Genomic DNA, 19,353 nt, shown 5'->3' on the forward strand with positions numbered 1-19,353 from the left:
ACTACAATAAATTATAGGATACTTAACTTTTAACAAGTGAAACTTTTTCAACTTTGTAAAAAAAAAAAAAAAAACAAGGACTTAAAAACACTTTCGAACAAAATCATTTTAATAATAAAACACGTTTTCCACTTTTTTTTTAAATAATACAATATTTTTAAGATTTTATTTATAGCTATATAAAAAATATTTTAAAATAAAATGTAGCTCTAGTTGAAAAGGTAAAGATTATAATATGTTAAATTCAGATCTTATAATTCTCTTTATACGTGTGAATTTTTTAAATTTATCAAAATATAAAAAAACATAAGTATTTTTAAAATAATATTCATTACTTTATAAATAGAATGAATTTTTAGTAAATTTATATCTAAGTTCAGATCGATTAGTAGAAAATATTATCTCATTTAACTTATATATATATATATATAAATTTAAATTTGATAGTTTTAATGCATCAAAGATAAGCCTAGAGAGAGGATTTCTTGAGATTAGCCTTCTTTCACTTTGTATTGTGTGATTTAAGTTGATATTTTTGTAAAATTTTGTCATAAGTTAATTTTTAAATTTAAAATTTGATGTCTTAAAAAATGCTGAAAAGTAATTTTTTAGTTTTAAATTTAAAAATTAATTTAATCATTCGGTAATATTTTCTTACTATAGATTTTTCGTAATGATTTACTTTTAAAATTGATATAATTGTATTGATGTAAAATTTTAATGAAAATACTAGCTATCCTTTACAAAAAATACCAAAATGATAACAAATGAATTAGATTAAGATTTGTCTTATACAACGGTTAAGATATATAAATAAAAATTAGCAATAAAACTTTTTAAATACAAAATTAAATTTCAAATTTCATTCAAATATTACTTAAAATTTATATTAGTACACAAAGAATCAAAACTTTACTCGGAGTTATGATCTGTATGTTAAATCTTTGGTTGAGTTGGTATCATGAGTTAATTGGGACACTCACTTAGTTGGAAAATGATTAAAAACAATTCTTTTACAAAATAATAATCTGTCATACCAAATTGAGTCGATTAATTCGTCCAAATTTCATACCAACCTTTCGGATCATAATCTGCTATACATAATCTTTCACAATTGTAGTTTATGTTAAATCTCATTATCAAATTTTATATTCTAATACTATCCAATACAGTATAACATGCTATTATTTCATATATCATGCATAACAAACAAAATCGAGTCTAAGTCGAGTTTACAAAAGCTCTAAAATTGACTTGGAAACAAACAGGGATCAAAATGTAACATTTTCATTAGATAAAGGTAATTATGCAAAACAGGGGTTACACGATTGTGTGTCCAGACAATGTAACAAATTGAGGTCGTTTGAAACTTAAATGACCAAATCTACAAGGCTCACATAGGTGTGCAACCAGCCCGTGTGACAATCAGGAACTATGTGGGTTCAATGTTTCCTAATTTCCAATGGACACACGACCGTGTCTATAATATGTCATTATGTGCTTATCTTGTGTAAGAAAAACCAAATGCTCAAATTATACATAAAAAGCCATTCAATCCTGCACAAAAAGCATTCCAAAAACATGTCTAAATATTCATTCAACCAGTATGCCACAATTGACACCTCAAACACAAAGATTACATAAAACTTTACAAGTTTTCCACATCATTCAAACAAAACATTTAACAAAACTTAAACACCTATCATATAGTCATCAATCACAAGTATTATGTGCATATTATAACCATTAACATCCAAATGATACTTATACGTATTAAGGTTTCTATGACATGAACCATTCAACCAATCTAAATTCCAAGCCATTCATAAGTTCAAGTCTTACCTTTGGGCTTTCAAAACTTTTTCATTCGTATTGATGTTCATATATGCTTCGCATTATGCCCAAAGCACATAAGATTCATATCCCTTCATGTAACAAAGACATGATTCATTTAAACTAATTAGCATATTTATCTAACTACTAAATCTAATCACTATTATAACATTTCAAGCCTATTTATAATTTATTTATACTTAACCAAAATACGCACCAATTCATATCACCATGAACCATTTCAAAACCTTTCTATCACCATACCAATATGCTCAAAATCTACCTTTGGGTTCCATACCAATATTAAAACATATAATCAAATTATACTAACTTCCATTCCCAACTTTTCAAAACATAATTATAAGCATTATTTGTTTCTAATTCAAATATCCTAAACATAGCAAAATACAAAGGACTCTACCAAGTACATGCTCTTTTTATAGTATCACTATTCACATCCAATTTCATGAATTAATTAAATCATACAACATTTTATTCTATTCAATTTAATCCAAGTCTCGATATTCACTTCCACTCTTAGCATTTTCACTCAACATTTATTAATATCTTACCTTAATTGTAACACCCCTAACCCGTATCCATCGCCAAAATAGGGTTATGGAGCATTACAGGACAACAAAATAGTAAATCATTCAATTCATACATTAATACAAACATAATCAAATTGTTTGGACCTTAAGGAGCTCAAATACTAACAAAAATACAAAATCAAAATGACATTAATCGGGTCAAAAACACATCAAAACCAACTTAATATGTGCCTAACCAATGTACCTTCATTGGTACCACAGTTATATACAACTTAATCTCAAAATACACATTAATTCAATTCATCAACTCATTCAAGCAAATACCAAATCAAAACACCTAACAAAGTTACCACACAACCACAACAAATCAAATATATGTAAGCCACACATACTAGCATAACAACTATACCTCATTCTCACACCCTTTGTAAATTAGTTATTTGCACAAAATATCATTCATAACATTTACATAAGTCAAACATTAACCAAAATAGCACTAGAGCCTATACATGCCATATAATCCGAATTTAATGTTTCAAAAACTACCGAGATAAACTGGATAGTGTGAACCTTCTGAAAATCTACAATGATATTAAACAACACAAGTAAGCTTAATGAAGCTTAGTAAGTTCGACGAGTTAAACAAAATTCTTGCCGAACTAACTATAATAAATCAAATAATAAAAATCATCCAAGACAACTCCCTGTCATTCACAACTTCAATTGATAAATACATATGTATTCAAATCAATACAAAAATAAATAACATGTCTTTTAAATTCATTAAATAAATCACCTTATCGAGATTTTCCCATTCGAAGAACGACTTACAAGTAAGAGTACATAGTCAATAGAAGCTCATAAGAGCTGGTCCTCCCGAATACGCCAACAGAAGCTCGTAAGAGCTGATCCACCCAATCACGCCAAACAGAAAGTAAAACACGAGAATTCGCAACAAATGTTGAACCTCGGTTTACTTGGATAAAATGTCGATATCTTTCTCCAATTCCTTCTCCACTCCAAACATCCGTCATACACCAAATCACGAATGTACTCAAATCATGCGTTTAATTCAAACCAAATGTCCAATTCAACATTATAATTCAAACAATAATTCATTTCCAACAATAGAATATATGCATAATATCAATCATCAATTTATACAAATGTTAAATTTTAACTGTACGAACTTACCTGGACTGAATTGTAGTAATTTCATAAGTTCAACGACTATTCCGCTATTTTTCCTTTTCTACAAGTATCTGCGGGATCTTGATCTAAAATATAAAATTACTCATTTATTAGCATATATTTCATTTCCAATCTATTTTAAAATTAATACTTTTTTATTTTTTAAATTTACGCAATTACCCCAAACTTTTACAACTTTTGCAATTTAATCCCTTAATTAGTTAATCTATCAAATTAACTAATTTTCTCAAATCAATAATCTATCTAAATATTTTAGGCCCTCATACAGCCCCTAATAAACCTAAAATTCACTATCAAACTCTAATATTTTGACATTTTCACAATTTAATGCTAAAATCAATATTTAACAAAAATCACTTTACAAAACCACACACAATACAATCAAAGCTCCAAATCCATGTTATTCATAAAAAAACATATAATATTTATCAATGAAAACTTCCAAAATTTTTAACAGAATCAAAAGCGAAGGTATGAGTTAGTTGGACCTGGTTGCAACGATCTAAAAAATATAAAAATTACAAGATATGGGTAAGAATTGAGCTCCCATGGAAGCTCCTATGCTCAATCGATTCTCCAAGCTATTTCTATGATGTTTCGACAATGACAAAAGAAGAAAATGAAGAAAAACCTATTTCTTCTTACTTAATTTTGTTTTACTTTCAACTAAATTACAAGTTTGCCATTATAATTTCATTATTTTGTCCTTATCCATCAATTTGCCGTCCTACTATATTATTTAGGGCTTAATTTCCACTTAAGTCCTTCCTCAATTAATAATAACACCATTTCATCACCTAATTGCTATAATTAGCAAGTTTTACACTTTTTTTCAATTTAGTCCTTTTTCTTTAATTAGCTAACTAAACATTAATATTTCTTAACCAAATTTTAATACGACTATAATGACTTTATAAATATTCTAAAAATAATATTTATGAGTAGATACGACAGAAATTTGTGGTCCCGAAACTATTGTTCCGTCACCACTAAAAATCAGGTTGTTACATAAATGCTATATAAGTCAATATATCATAAATATGCAATAACTAAACTTAGTTTCAAGTCATAGAAATACAACTGAAAGCTCACATCACCCATCATCGACTCTCCCCTTTCATTTCCCTTTCGACGATCCTGTGTCGTTTTTAGCTGTAAATAATAATTCAGTAATGGTATAATATCAAATTCGATTCAAATCATATTCAATTTCAAGTCATACATATTTTGTAAATTATTCAATTTAATCCTCTATCTCGATAATCAATCAAATTCATACAATCCTATTCGGTCAATCATAATCAAATATCAATTCATAAAGTATCTCAAATTGTAATTTATCATATTCAATTTATCAATCAATTTATCATTTCTTTACGATTTAGTCCATATCACACCTTTTTGTACTAAATTATAAACAATTCAAATTACAACCACATAAAAACAATTTCATAATTCAAGAATATGTTACAATTATATCTAACCATACCTATGAGCTCACTTGGTTAAAATAGTATACAAGTTGAATTTTTTTTGTCTTTTCCCCGATTATTTCTGAATTGGTCAAATTCCCGATCTATTCAGTTATTCAATTCAATTTATCAATTTCAACCCTCTTATTTCTTTCTATTATAAACTTTTATCAGCTCAATTTTATTTTTTGAATGCTCCCTAATTTTTTTATTTTATTCAATTTAGTCCTTAAAACCGAAATAGTCATAACTTTCAAATTTGAGCCTCGATTTCGAATCTGATCACAATTTCATCCCTCTACAGCCAACTACTATCCATAATTATATAAATTTCATACCAATTTCAAAATATTTATACTTTAGCTCCTATATTCAAAACTAACAACTTTCTCTTTACAAACTAGTCACTTTTCATATCTAGGCTTTATATCTAACCATTTAAGACAAAGAATTTCAAGATTCAACAAAGAAATATTTATAAACTTCAACATTTTCGAAAATTAACACACGAGTTAACTAAATTAAACTCCTAAGACCTCAAAAACATAAAAATTACAGAGAAGAACTAAATTGAACTCACCAATTTAAACTGTAACGGCCTAATTTTCAGTGGTGTCGGAAATGGTGATTTGAGATCACCAAATTCGACAAATAATATTGAACAAGATAGTAATTTAATATTTATGAGTCAAGTAAGAATTTAGAAGAATTTGTGAAATGGTAAAATTAGTGAATTAAAAGAATTTATTAGGTCAAACGGGTCAAAAACGAGGTATCGAGACCTCAAAGTTGAAAATCGAGCTATAAATATTTTTATAAATATTTATGGAGTGTCATTGAGTTAGTATTAAAGTTTCGTTAGAAAATTTTAACGTTTGGATGGCTAATTAATTAAAAAGGACTAAATTGAAAATAGCCAAAATTTGTTAAATTGTGAGTAAATAGCTTAAGTATTTAAAAAGATGGATTTAAAGAGCAATTAGACCCAAAGGTTAATGGCTGGACGGTTTGGGTATGAAATAAGCAAGAAAACAATGTGAACAAGGGGCAAAATTGGAAATAGCATAAAAGTTAATAGTTAAATAATGATGTAATTGAAAAATCCAGACATTTCTTCATATTTTCTCAGCCAAAACGCCATAGAAGGTCTGGAGAAAGCTGGTTTTCATATTTTTACATCATGTGAGTTTAATTCTTGCTTTTTCTTGATAATTTTTATGTTTTTATGACTTTTACAATTAGGTCCACTTGTAGAATTCATTAGTTTTTGATTTTATGGGTGAAATTGGAAGTTACCCTGGATGGATAAGGAATTTTATGATGAATTATTATGAAATTTAAGTTCTAATTTCATATTAAGGTGGTTTTATTAAGTGATTTTGATAGGAAATGATATTTAGGACCTAATTGTGAAAAAGTTGTGAATTGAAGGTTGCTGTTGAAATTCAGAATATAAAAGGTTTTGAAATATTTTATAATGATAAAATAAAGTGTTAATTGAGAAAATTAGTTCAATTGATGGGTGAATTGAGCAGGGACTAAATTGTGAAAACTGTAAATTTTGGGGTAAAAGTGCAATTTCGAAATTTGAACAGCATAAATTTTGAAGTGAAATAGAAATCAAATAAATGCTAATGAGTAGAAATATTTTATATTATAGATCAAGAATCCAAAGAAGAACGAGGAAAAGAAAAAGTTGCGAAATAGTCCCTAAATTTCAATATCTTCTACAAATTAGCCAGGTAAGTTCATATGGTTGAATTTAGATGTTTATTTGTGAATGATTGAAGTTTATAATGTGTTATTATATACGAATTTGTTGTGGGATTGTGTAGATTTTGTTAATGAAAGAATAAATGTGGAAATGCAAATTAGGAAAAACGCAGGATTGAGTAATGCGTTCAGTATCGTGACGTGTGATGAATTGATTGGATAAGACCATGGTTGTTCCATGGCAAAGTGTGAAATGTAGGTATGGTATCATCCATACTGAGTTGTGAAATGTAGGTATGGTATTATCCATCTTGAGTCATGAAATGTAGGTATGGTATTATCAAATCCATCTTGAGTTAAGAAATGTAGGTTTGGCATTTCCCATACCGAGTTGAAAATGTAGGTATGGTATTTCAATGAGGAAAACCATACTGAGTTGTGAATCGTGGCATTGAGCAACGACGTACTCAATTTCGTAAGCCGTTTCCTAATTTGATTATAAGAAATAAAAGAGAAGTGATCCAAATGAAAGAGATTGAGTAGTTGTTACTGTTGAGCTCAACTATGTGAATTATTATAACAATGGTTGTGAATCGCAGGAAACTTTAGTAAATGTTTTGGTCTTGTTTGGAAATATTATGTTTGGTAAGCATTACTATTAACCTATGAACTTACTAAGCTTCAATAAGCTTACTTGTGTGTGTTTAATATTTTTATGTAGATTGACGTGAAGTGAAGTGGGTAGATCGAATCAACACAACAAAGCACACTATCCAGATCAATTCCGGTAGCTTTTGTTTTATGTTTGAAGATTTATATGGCATGTATAGAGTTTGAATGAATTGAAGTAAAGATGTTATAAACTAGTTAACAATATTTGTACTAAAATAGTTTTCGGTAAGTAGCAGTAGTTTGACTTTGAAAAATCACTAAAAATAGTAAAAATGGAATTAAATAATGAATAAATTATGGAATCGAATCTCGATGAGTCTATTTTCATATGGAAGAAGCAAAACAGGTATATGAGCTATATTTTATGAGATGTTTAAATTTTTGTGAAACAGGGCCAGAGCAATTTCTGGATCCCCTGTTCTGACTTTGGAAATTCACCATAAATTTTACAAAGATAATTAGAAGTCATACTTTATATGTACAGATTCCTTATTGAGTCTAGTTTTAGTATAGACAAACGGCATAGTCATTGAAGCTCTGTACAGAGAGATGTCTGATTCGTAATATACAAAGGTCAGAGTAGTCAAACCCTGAAACAGGGGAGATTTTAAATAATAAACTGTACTAATTGGCTTGACCAAAAATTCTAGAAAAAAATTGGTAAGTAGATATATGAGTATAAATTCAGAGAAAATTTATGGATTTGGATTTCGAGTTTTATAACTCGAGATATGAATTATTTAGCAACTATGACACAGTTGGACAGCTTGTCTGGAAAGTGTGATATAAATTGTTTGAATTTGTTTAAGTGCTCAAATAGTTTAGTAATGCCTCGTGCTCGACTCCGGCGACGGTCTCGGGTAAAGGGGGCGTTACATAAACTTCCAATTTCAAAACCCTTAGACTGAAAGCTTCATTCTTTCATCTATGGCGGTTTGGTGCATGGGAAAAAAGAAGAGAAAATGCTTTCTCTTTCTTTCCACCACATTTGTTTTATTTTATATTTTATACATTATAACTTTAATTTATAAATTCTATATAATTATAAACTATAATCACCCTAACCGCCCACTTAAATTCCATAATGGTGTATTTTTCATTTTTAACTTTGATTTAATTACTACCTAATCCTTTAGTAAATAGAAGTCTAGAACAATTAATTTTAACCACTTTTATAATTTAGTCCCTATACCTTAGTTAGTCATCAATTCAATAAAATTATCTATCCAAAATTTAATTCATCTATGTCATATCTCCGTAACCATTTAATAAAAATATTTTCGAGCTCGTTTATAGAAATGAGGCCCTGATATTTTATTTTCTAACACCACTGACTTTAGGCTCAATACACTTTTATCTTAACTAACTATCGAAATAACAAATTCGTCAGACCAAAATTCAAATTAATATTATAATTAAATCGTAAATATTAACTAATAAAATATACGAATTCTATCATCAAAGAACGTGATTCCGAAACTACCATTTCCGACACCATTGACTTTCATATCGTTATAGTTATTGTCAAATCCGATTAGTTAAGAGTTATCTAGATATTTCAAGAAAGCTTGAGTTAAACTTGGGATGTGTTAATAATCGTAGGGGATATTGTTTCAATTTCTGCGAATATTTAATCCATTTAATTCAACCATGTACTTAAAATTAAGAACAAAGTGCTTAACTGGGTGACAAAGCGAATCATGAATGGCTCTTACCGCTTAGCTTAGTTGGGACGGTTACTATTATAACAAGTAAGAGGATATAAATTTGAACATGTTTAAATATATATTATCCTCTTGATTTAAATATTTGGAAGATTATAAAGTGTAAAAGATAATACTTGAACTCAAATAACAATCTTCTCCTGTAAAAAATTGGAAAATATTTTCTTTTACATACCCACATGGTGTCATATAATCTAATAGTAGTGTGATGTAGTAGTGTCTTTTACGTGCCTTCCAACCAATGAAACACGATTGATTATTTGATTTACGGCAGCATTACAAGTTCAATTCCTTTTTTTGGAGAAGGTGAATTAGTGACCATGTCCGTACATACCATCACAGACCATAACCAGTCTGCAATCACGTGGCCGATCACTGAACTTAAGAGAAAAAAAAAAAAAGGAAACCCAGCCATGGCCATTATTGCACATTTCAATCTCTTTCTTTATAAGAAGAAAAAAAGAAAGGACTCTTGTTTTGACAAGTCCGGTTCTGGGTGTCTTTGGAACTTGAAATAGAGAAGACGTGATTGTCAGACACGCGATCATGTTGTGCGTGCCCTTCCCCCTTTTTTTCTCTCTGTGTTTTTTCTTTCTCGTTTTAAATGATTTGTTGTGTCTCAGTTGCCGATGATGATTTCTGTACATCTTATGCAAACAGACGTCTGTTATTATTGCCATCGATTTGGCCACTTCTTTTGCAAACAAGTGCAACGACTTTCATATGCTTTTGTTAAGTTACACATCCCATAAAGATTTCTGGTTCATAGTTGCATGATTAAACTTTGAAAAACGAAAAAAACACTTGAACCCGAGTTTTGACCCGGCTTAACAATGGCATGCACGTGAGAAACAACTATTTGGCTTTCACATTGCTTATATGCAATTATATATCTGATTGAATCCTGCTGGTGTCTTAATATTATGGACTTTTTCACATAGTAGTGTAAATTTTACTGTGGTTTTCCTGTCAAAAGAATGGGTGAAGATGATTTGAACTTTGTTAGAGAACTTTCTTTTCAACCATTATTATTATTTTTAATTGGTGATTCTTAAGCTTTGGAATTCAGAAACTTTATTATTTTATAAAAAAATTAATTACCAACGTTACCAATCACTCATGCAGAAGCAGAAGTACTTGAAAGTAAAAATTTTAAGCAATGACTGGCAGGCTGGCTCTCTGTTCTACTCTGCAGCAGTTGTGAACCAAACTCGATGGAAATCCCTCCTTTCCCTTTCACTGACCCACTATCCCTTTCTCTTCTTCTCTGAGACTGAGACTGAGACTGATACCCTGAGAGGGTCCCCTGATAGATACCTCCCTAATCCCTAGTGTTTCAGCCTCCCCGAAGACTGTGGTATTTGCTCTCTACACTTGGCAAAATCCCTCATCTGATTAGGACACCCCCACTTTCCCTCTACAACCTATCCAAATCATTGCCTGTTTCTGCACCAGCTTGACCCCAAAGGCCAAAAACCATAGACGAAATTACCTTTGCCAAACTGACCTTTGTGTTCAATGTTCATTGGTAAGTTGGAGAGTGGGGTAAGCAATTGTCGGGCAATTAGACTTATATATCACCTGGGTTTGGCTAACTTTTGTGTTTATCTTAGCAAACTTACAAAAACCCAAAGTGTCATTGATCTTGTTGATAAGATATCTGCATTCTAACTTGAAGTGAACTTGGGAAACTCTCGGGGGCATTCAAGCAGCTCAAAGCTAGACCATCAAATCCTAGAGGTCTAAGTCTAACTTCAATTTGTCGAAGAGTCAAGGGAAAAACTCTTGAAATATATAAAAGAGAGAAAAAAAATCCCATTTTAATTATGTGATGTGAGGCTTGGTTGATATTGCAAGAGCCCCCACTTGGATAAGTTCCTACTTCACTATTTGGAGAAAACTTTAAAATTTTGTTACAACTTATTTGGAAATTTTATGAATAAATGGTTTTGAAGAAAGAGATTTGGTAAAAATGGAGGACCAGGGTGACTCAATTGCAATGAGTTATCTTGTTTTGATTTCCATATCTTTTAAATATTTGTATATGATACAGAAGTATGAAATATTTGACATTACCAAAACAAATATAATGATTAAAAAAATTGAATATATTTGTGTTAGACTTACACATGAATTTAAATAAATACCAAATAAAATATTATTTATACATGAATAGAAAGGCGATAGAAATGGGTAATTCACTTTTGTTTAGAATAGAACGAAGAGCTGTCAGATAGGGTAGTCAGATAAATAGATTACTTAAGTTTTTCCTTAAGAACTAAGCCTTACATATTTGTTATCTCTAGTTTTGAGATGTCATGTGTTAAGTTATTATTAACGGGCTAAGGATAAGTGTTCTTAAGCTTAAGTAAAATGACACTATAAAATAATAGTTGAAATCTGATATGGCGGTTAATGAGTCGGTGTTGGGCAAATTGCAAACTGAAAGGCTGTTTCGAGTATCTTCGAAAATCTATATGTACTGTTCGGGGACTTAACCGTCCAGGCAACCACAGCGAAGTGTAATAATAGATCTATAGTAAGATATTTGAATCAGATAATCCTCAAATAATTGTTTCATACAGTTGGCAGACAAAGTTATAGTTCATAGTATTATATTCCTCTCCACCAGACCCTTGATTTCAAACAAGAATAGAATTTCTTTTTCCAATGTTTACCCTGAATTTATTCCATGTTTCCTATGTATATTACTTCTATTTCGAAACAGAATAATTCCACATAAATCTAGATTATTATCACAAAAGCTTGAAGAGATAGGGAAGATAGACTACATACAAAAGGGGTAAAGAGGATGATTCAATGGTGGAAAATTGTCTCTATGGAACCTGCAGTCAATTCAAGGTTCATTAACAATTTTCAAGATGATCTCTAAAATGGTTTTGATTCAAAAGATGAGAGCCTTTTTTTCTAATAACATAATAGAGACTATCTTGCCTGCAAAGACCTAGAGAATATTTGTAAAGGGTGATGAAGGCATCTTCACTTTAAGTTTAAAACTTGATGCCTAAAACTTTAGCTTCTTTAGTGACATGGATTCTGTGGACTGAAACCTGTTCTACATAAAGATGAAAATGACATCTTTTCTTCCCATTAAGAAAACAGTTCAGCAATCCAGGAATTTTTCCACACTGTTCCATGAAATCCATAAGTAGCACTAACAAAATCCTTGAATTTATACTAGAATATTACACATCCATGATATGAATAAATAAAAAAGAGAAAAAAATAAAATATATATATTTAAAATGTTACTTATGATGAAAAACTTGTGAACATTTTCTTAAAAAATAAATAAGTTATCTGATGATATTCCATGGATTGATGGAAGAAGAGTCCTCACATAAACCTTGCTCAAATGAATTTCAAATTCTTGGCTAGATACCAGGTGAACTCTGAAGGCCTTAAGTGCCCAAGAAATAAACATTTTCACTGCTTTTGCTTGGCTTGGAGCAAAGGACAGGGCAAATGTTGCTTGAATTAGAGCAACATTTCTGAAGATCCCATGAGTTTTAAGAAATGCAGACTGCCATCACTTGCAAAATGTTTGTAATATACCCTCTGACCCCAATATCAATGATTATCTTGTGCAAACTGTAAGCAGCTTATTTCATGATTTAAGTCACATATAGAGATGTCATCTCATTTTAACTATGAAATTTGTTCAAGCACCAGCAGCACCATCTTGCATGATCTGTTGGATCTGCTCCATGCCCTCGACTTCATAACTTCATCTGCGCAAAAATCAAGTACTAATGGTTGCATGAAGTCATTTGTTAACTACTGATTAGAACCTTGCTGCTGTTAAATTCAGCATTCAATCAGGAGAAAGAGGCCAAAACCTGCATGAAGCAACGAAATTGAATCTTCATTTCGTGTTAGTCCTCTAGATCTAGAAGAGAACCTAACTCCTGGACAGAAATATCCACTCTAGAAGCTAGTAAATCCAACATGCCATATATTTCTTCACCCTCAGGGTAAGATCGTTCACCAGCAACAAATGCAGAAACCCGATCCTTAACCTTGATCCAGGACCATCCTGGCTCCTTCATGACCCCTTTTGTCCTCATCATCTTCCTAACATCTGCTGCTTCTCTCCATTTTCCTTTGGCGGAATAAATATTAGCAAGGGTGATATGCGTCCCTGCACAATTCGGATCCATTTCAAGAAGTTTCTCTGCAGCACGTTCTCCACAATCAACATTGCCTTGGACTCTACATGCTCTAAGAAGTGTTGACCAAACAACATCATCTCTATGAAATGGCATGCTTTTAATCATTTCCTCTGCTTCAGTTAGTCGCCCAGCTCGGCAGAGTAGATCGATCATACAGCCATAATGTTCTTTTGAAGGTCTTATTTGGTACTTACTACTCATTAAATTGAAGTAGTGGAAACCAAGACCAGCTAGTCCTGCATGACTACAAGCAGTAAGGAGACCAATGAAGGTCACCGAGTCTGGCTTCAAACCAACCTTGGAAAGCATCTTGAACAAATTAATAGTTTCATGTATATATCCATGATCAGCGTATCCATTAATCATGGCTGTCCATGTGACAATATTATAATTCTCAGCCTCGTTGAAGACTTTTTCAGCATCTTTAATACACCCACATTTTGAGTACATATTAACTAAAGCACTCTGTATCATTTCCTCTTGTTCTAACCCAATGGAAAGAACGTGAGCATGAAGCTGCCTCCCTTGCTCCAGAATCGCCATATTTCCGCAGACACTCAGCACACTAGCAAAAGCGAATTGTGTCGGCTTTGGCCCTTCCTTTCTCATCCACGACAAATGCTCAAAAGCTTCTTCCCCATAGCCTCCTTGAGAATACACTGCAATTATAGTGCTCCAGGAAATGGTATCCCTTCTTGACATTCCATGGAACACCATTGCAGCAGAAGATATCTGTCCACATTTCGAATACATGGTCATGAGGGAATTAGCGACTGATAAAGTATCTGCAAGACCGCTACGCAAAACATGGGCATGTAATTGCTCACCCCAACTAATTCTCACAAGACCAGAACAACTGGCAATAACAGCAGCGAAAGTAAACTCATTTGGACTCACACCTGCTTCTTGCATCCTTGTAAACGCCTCAATGGCATTCACATCTTCTCTCATCTGAACATAGGTCGTAATAATAGATGTCCATGAAACCACATCTCGTGTATTCATTTTGTCAAACAAACGCAAACCATAATCTAGTTTGCCACATTTGTTATACATGGTAGAAAGAGAATTAGCCACATATGAAGTATCATTAAAACCTCTCTTTACAGTATGAGTATGAATCTCCCTACCAAAATTCAAAGCACCTAAACAAGCACAAGCCTTCAACACAATAGCTAATGTATAAGAATCATATTCCACTCCAGATTTTCTCATTTCAGATAAGTAAACCAAACCCTTCTTATAATACCCACCATGAACAAGCCCTGTAATGATAGCGGTCCATGAAACCACGCTTTTTATAGGCATCTCATCAAACACTATGATCCCCAGCTCAATTTTGCCAAATTTTGCGTACATATCTAAAAGGGCACTCCCCGCGAAAACTGAGTTAATAAAACCAGATTTAACTAAATAGCCATGAAGCAATTCTCCAAAATTCAAATTAAATTCCAGTGCACAAGCTTTGAGTGCAATGCTAAGACAGAAGGGGTCCATGGAAAGCCCGGGTGAGAGCCACATTTTGGAGAACAAAAGTAATGCTTCACTTGATTTCATGGCCCTGACGTAACCAGAAATTATGGTTGTCCATGAAATTTCGTCTCTTTGAGGCATTACATCGAACATTTGACGAGCTTCGTGTAGATCACCCGTTTTGACTAGATTTTTGAGAAGAGAGTTGAGTTCGAGCATGTTTATAGCGTTGGGAACATGTTGTTTGCGAAAGGAGTTGATTGAGGTTGTTTGTGAAACAAGGATGTCTTTGTTTCCAATGAAAGCAATGTTTGGAACTGTACATACTTTTCTGAGATTGTGAACTCTGATCGTTGATACCATGTTTCTGTCGGAAGAAGTGGCAAAGCAGGCTTGACCCAATAAAGCTTGAAGTGTTGTCTGAGGTATACTTGGACCAATGACGGAACTTAGCCCATAACTATTAGGCTAGAGATATGCATGTGTCCTAGAATTTTAAGTGGTTAAAGTACGGGTTTTCTCCTCCAATTATAATCAAATTTCACTTTTAAATTAATATTATTACCTTCATTAATTAATACGTTAAAGTTTATCAATGAAAAACCTGATAACTATGTGATATTTTTAAAGAAATAAGTCGAATTTTTTAATATATATACATTTATGGAACCTAAATTATTGGGCTTTACCCGTTTAATTTGTATATTTCGAGTTTCCTTTCTAATACATATTGGTTTTCAGTTTAATATATATATATATATGATTTCTCACATCTATCATCAAAGGTATTATCAAAGGAATTATGTACAAGTTTTAGTTATCACTAGTTTCGAATTCCATCTTTCAATAAGAAGGGTGTATGTAGTAGAGACAACAAGAAGAGCCTTGACCCCCTTTTAGCTAAGGACTCCTTTTAATTATGAAGTTTTCAATTTAAGTCATTTTTATACAAACTTTTTAATTATGATGTTTGATCTGAAAAGGAAGAAAGCCAATGAACACCGTTTGCTATATATTTTCAAATCATGTGTTCTATATAGCAAGACCTAGTATATATGATGCAACACAAATTACAATACCCAATGCTTAGCTCTAAAGTCTACTCTCCTGGAGGAACAAACCATTCATCACTAAGAGAGTAAACCCTTTTCCATAACCCTCACAAACTTGAAGCAAACCAGTACTGCAGTTCAAGAGTAAAAATGCTGCATTTTTTTTTCAGTTTCCAATGTGCCCGCCCCTGTTTCTACCATGCCATCCACCCCTTCTCTTGGCCCTTGCCCTCTTCCATCGCTGCACATTTCTCCTTCGAGTAAATATCTTTCGGATTTGGTCCAGCTTGTGAGATTGTTGGGCAATCACATTAGCTGTTGACGACCTCTCACTCAAAATTATCTCATATCCATCCCTGAAAGACTCCATTCCTTGGGCTAGAAGTTGCCAAAACAGCCCACCAGATGCCGGTCCTCCTGTTTTAGCCGACCAGTATATTTTGTTGTAGACGATGTTGAACAGTTGGTCCCTCTGGTAAGTGTTGAAACCAGGGTCTTTCCACGATTTCCCAAATTCGGCAAGCAGTATCGGCTTGCGGAGGGCGATTCTCGCGTCTCGGATGTGTGCATCGAGCCAGTTGTTCAAGAAAGAGAGCTGATATTGTTCACTTGAACTGGATAACCTGCTCATGCAACAATGAAGAATCTAGATCAAGGCTTTTTCACCTTTTTTTTTATAACAACTGGGTTTAATTTTCATTAAGTACCATTGGTCAGGGTATGAGTGGACTGTGGCAAAATCAATGCCAGGAATCTGATTATTTGCAATGAAATCTGTTCCAATATCCAAGCTAGGATTGAGCCTCTTCTTCTGAGGAGTTGATTGTCCATAAAATCCTTCTAAACCAGCTTCCAGCAAGTGGTTTCTGTCTATGGATTTAACATGAGAAACCATTTCCATTATCCAGGCCTATCAAAATAAAAGCATCATTAAATGAGTGACCTGGATTTAGAATCAATCAGATCTCATCTCAAAAGAAAGTTTTTAGCTTAAAAGCAACAGGTTTTAAGATAAAAATCAAATTCAGATATGGAAGATTGTCAAAACCTGAATAGTTTTTCCAGAAGGATCTGATGTACATCTAGGCTCATTCATCAGCTCCCAGGCCATTATTGTTGGGTCATCTTTGTAGTGCATTCCTGTAAAGCTATTATATCTGTTGAGAACAGTCTGCCAAAACAAAAGTATGTCATATATATCAGGTATTGACAAGGAAAATATTGATTCATTTCTTAGCTTACCTTTACATGATTCTTATAGTAGCCCTTAACAACAGGGTTTCTGAAGAAATCATCATCGGAAGTAAGGTACTGGCCTTGGCTTCTTGCCCAGTTTACATATTGTTTCTTTCCTCCAAAGCTTTCATAGTTATTAGCTAAGCTGAGGATGAGCTTGATTCTGTACTTTCTTGCCTCAGCTATCACAAAATCCAATCCCTTTTAAAAGCATTCCAAAATGAAAAAAGACCCAAATCATCAGCTTTAAAAATTGTAAAGATTAATATGTAAACCAAGTTATATAGAAGGAGATCTGCATAAATGGTACCTTAAACATCTGTTCATTGTAGGAACCTGGGGCATACTGTAATGGTCTATAACCACCATCACTGAAAGCCCAAGTTCTAGCCACAGTGAGACCATGAGCTGCTGCTTCACGAAATGCAGCTGAGACTTTGGGCCTCTGAGAAGGATCAGAGGCCACATACATCAACCAGTAGGCATTGAAACCGTTTGCAAAGTAAGGGTTGCCGTTCAAAAAGAAATGAACCCTTCGGGTTCTTACAAAATCATCCCCTGCTTCAACATGGACAGTAAGAAGGTTCTGGTTGAACAAAACAACAAGAAGAAAACCCAAAGCCAAATGTAGTTTCATTTCATGTGAATCTCTCGGTTTCTGTTTTCTCAGTGAAGGGGATTTTTGTATACTAGAAATGGATGAAAGGGTGGTGTTTAAAAGCTGCAGAAAAGACGATGAGGCTGTTGAAGCAGTTTTGTCTTTATATAACTGTCAAAAGCTCATGAAAAGTAAAAACATCCACGGTTACTGCCAATGTCACTCTGAGGTTAATTCCTTTGCTGTCTTGTAAAGGAAAACATGGCATCCCTTGTTTCACTGTGTAGCCTTTCAAGCTTATATCAGTTGTCCCTTAATCACATGATCATGCATGTAAACACATGGGAAACAAGTGGGGTCGAAAGAAAAGGTTTCAAGATATGATCAATGTTAATGTTAAAATTTTTAATGTATATATTTAGAGGATTTTGACGCATATTAAAGCGATCATTTGATGACAAATGCAAATGAAGGAAAGAGGCTCTTCTTCATGTTTCCTTAAATCTGCCTAACCTATGTTAAACTATACAAATACGACATTTCAAGAAAACTGTTTTCGTTATTTCAACTCATTCAATATGGATAGTGTGCATATCTTTATATAGCTGAGACTAACACTTTCAGGTATTAACTAACATATTAACTGCTACTAACAGACTTAAAGACTAACCACCTTTATACGTTACTCTAACATTCTCCCTGTTTTTCTTCAAATTAGCAAACTTGGCATCTCTTGAAAAAACTTGAAGAGCATTTCTAAACGCAACAAAGTGTTTTGGTGTGATTGGTTTGGTAAGGACATCAGCTACTTGATTGGTGATGGAACATAGTTGACTTGGAGGGAACCATCAAGAACTTTCTCTTGCACAAAATGATGATCAATCTCCACGTGTTTCACTCGCGCATGATGAGTAGGGTTTGCTACAATTGAAACAGTGGATGTATTATCACACTAGACCACTGGGGATTGTGTGACCTATATACCAAGTTTCTCTAATAGCTGTCGAACCCATAACAACTCCAATACACAATTGGCTAGGCTACGATATTCAAATTCAGATGATGAGCGGGATACGACTGCATGCTTTTTGGAACACCAGGCAATACGATTTGGTCCGAGGTACACCACGTAGCCTGTAGTAGACCATCGATCTTCCATAGATGATGCCCAGTCAGCATCACAGTAACACTCTAACTTGAACTGTCCTTTGGAAAAACACAAACCATGCTCCATAGTTCCAATGAGATAACGCAACACCCTTTTAACCGCCTTCCAATGCATCTCACTGGGAGAGTTTATAAACTGGCTCAGCTTGTTAACAAAAGGACAAGTTAGGTCTAGTGATACAAAAATACTGAAGCATGCCAACCATACTTCGATACAAGTGACCATCCACAAATGGAGGACTGTCATCGGAGGCGACAAGTTTGGGCGTGCTTACTATGGGCGTAGGTGTGACTACTGTTCCAAGCATACCAGCCTTTATATATAAGATTCACCATAACATACTTCTTTTGATTGAGAAATAGCCCTTGCGATTTGTGTTGAACCTCAATGCCCAAGAAGAAGTTTAGGCGGCCCATGTCCTTAAGAGCGAACTTGTGATGAAGTTGCATCACAACA

The 19,353-nt window shown here is 33.0% G+C and overlaps 2 protein-coding genes across 2 annotated transcripts; both read right to left on the reverse strand.

The window, feature by feature from the left end:
• Nucleotides 1-12,300: 12,300 nt before the first annotated feature.
• LOC108472926 (putative pentatricopeptide repeat-containing protein At3g47840) lies at nucleotides 12,301-15,363 on the reverse strand. The gene has a single exon (XM_017774492.2). The coding sequence runs from the start codon at nucleotides 15,204-15,206 to the stop codon at nucleotides 13,074-13,076; it is 2,133 nt and encodes a 710-aa protein (XP_017629981.1). The 5' UTR covers nucleotides 15,207-15,363; the 3' UTR covers nucleotides 12,301-13,073.
• A 374-nt stretch (nucleotides 15,364-15,737) lies between these two features.
• On the reverse strand, nucleotides 15,738-17,985 carry LOC108470972 (mannan endo-1,4-beta-mannosidase 7). The gene is made up of 5 exons (XM_017772514.2): nucleotides 17,442-17,985; nucleotides 17,138-17,332; nucleotides 16,944-17,066; nucleotides 16,603-16,805; nucleotides 15,738-16,518 (listed from the first exon to the last, which is right to left on the reverse strand). Exons 1-5 carry the CDS (start codon nucleotides 17,766-17,768, stop codon nucleotides 16,062-16,064), a joined length of 1,305 nt encoding a protein of 434 aa, XP_017628003.1. The 5' UTR covers nucleotides 17,769-17,985; the 3' UTR covers nucleotides 15,738-16,061.
• Nucleotides 17,986-19,353: the final 1,368 nt, after the last annotated feature.

The sequence above is a fragment of the Gossypium arboreum genome, chromosome 11, assembly GCF_025698485.1.
Source record: "Gossypium arboreum isolate Shixiya-1 chromosome 11, ASM2569848v2, whole genome shotgun sequence".
In the NCBI taxonomy this organism is placed as follows: Eukaryota; Viridiplantae; Streptophyta; class Magnoliopsida; order Malvales; family Malvaceae; genus Gossypium; species Gossypium arboreum.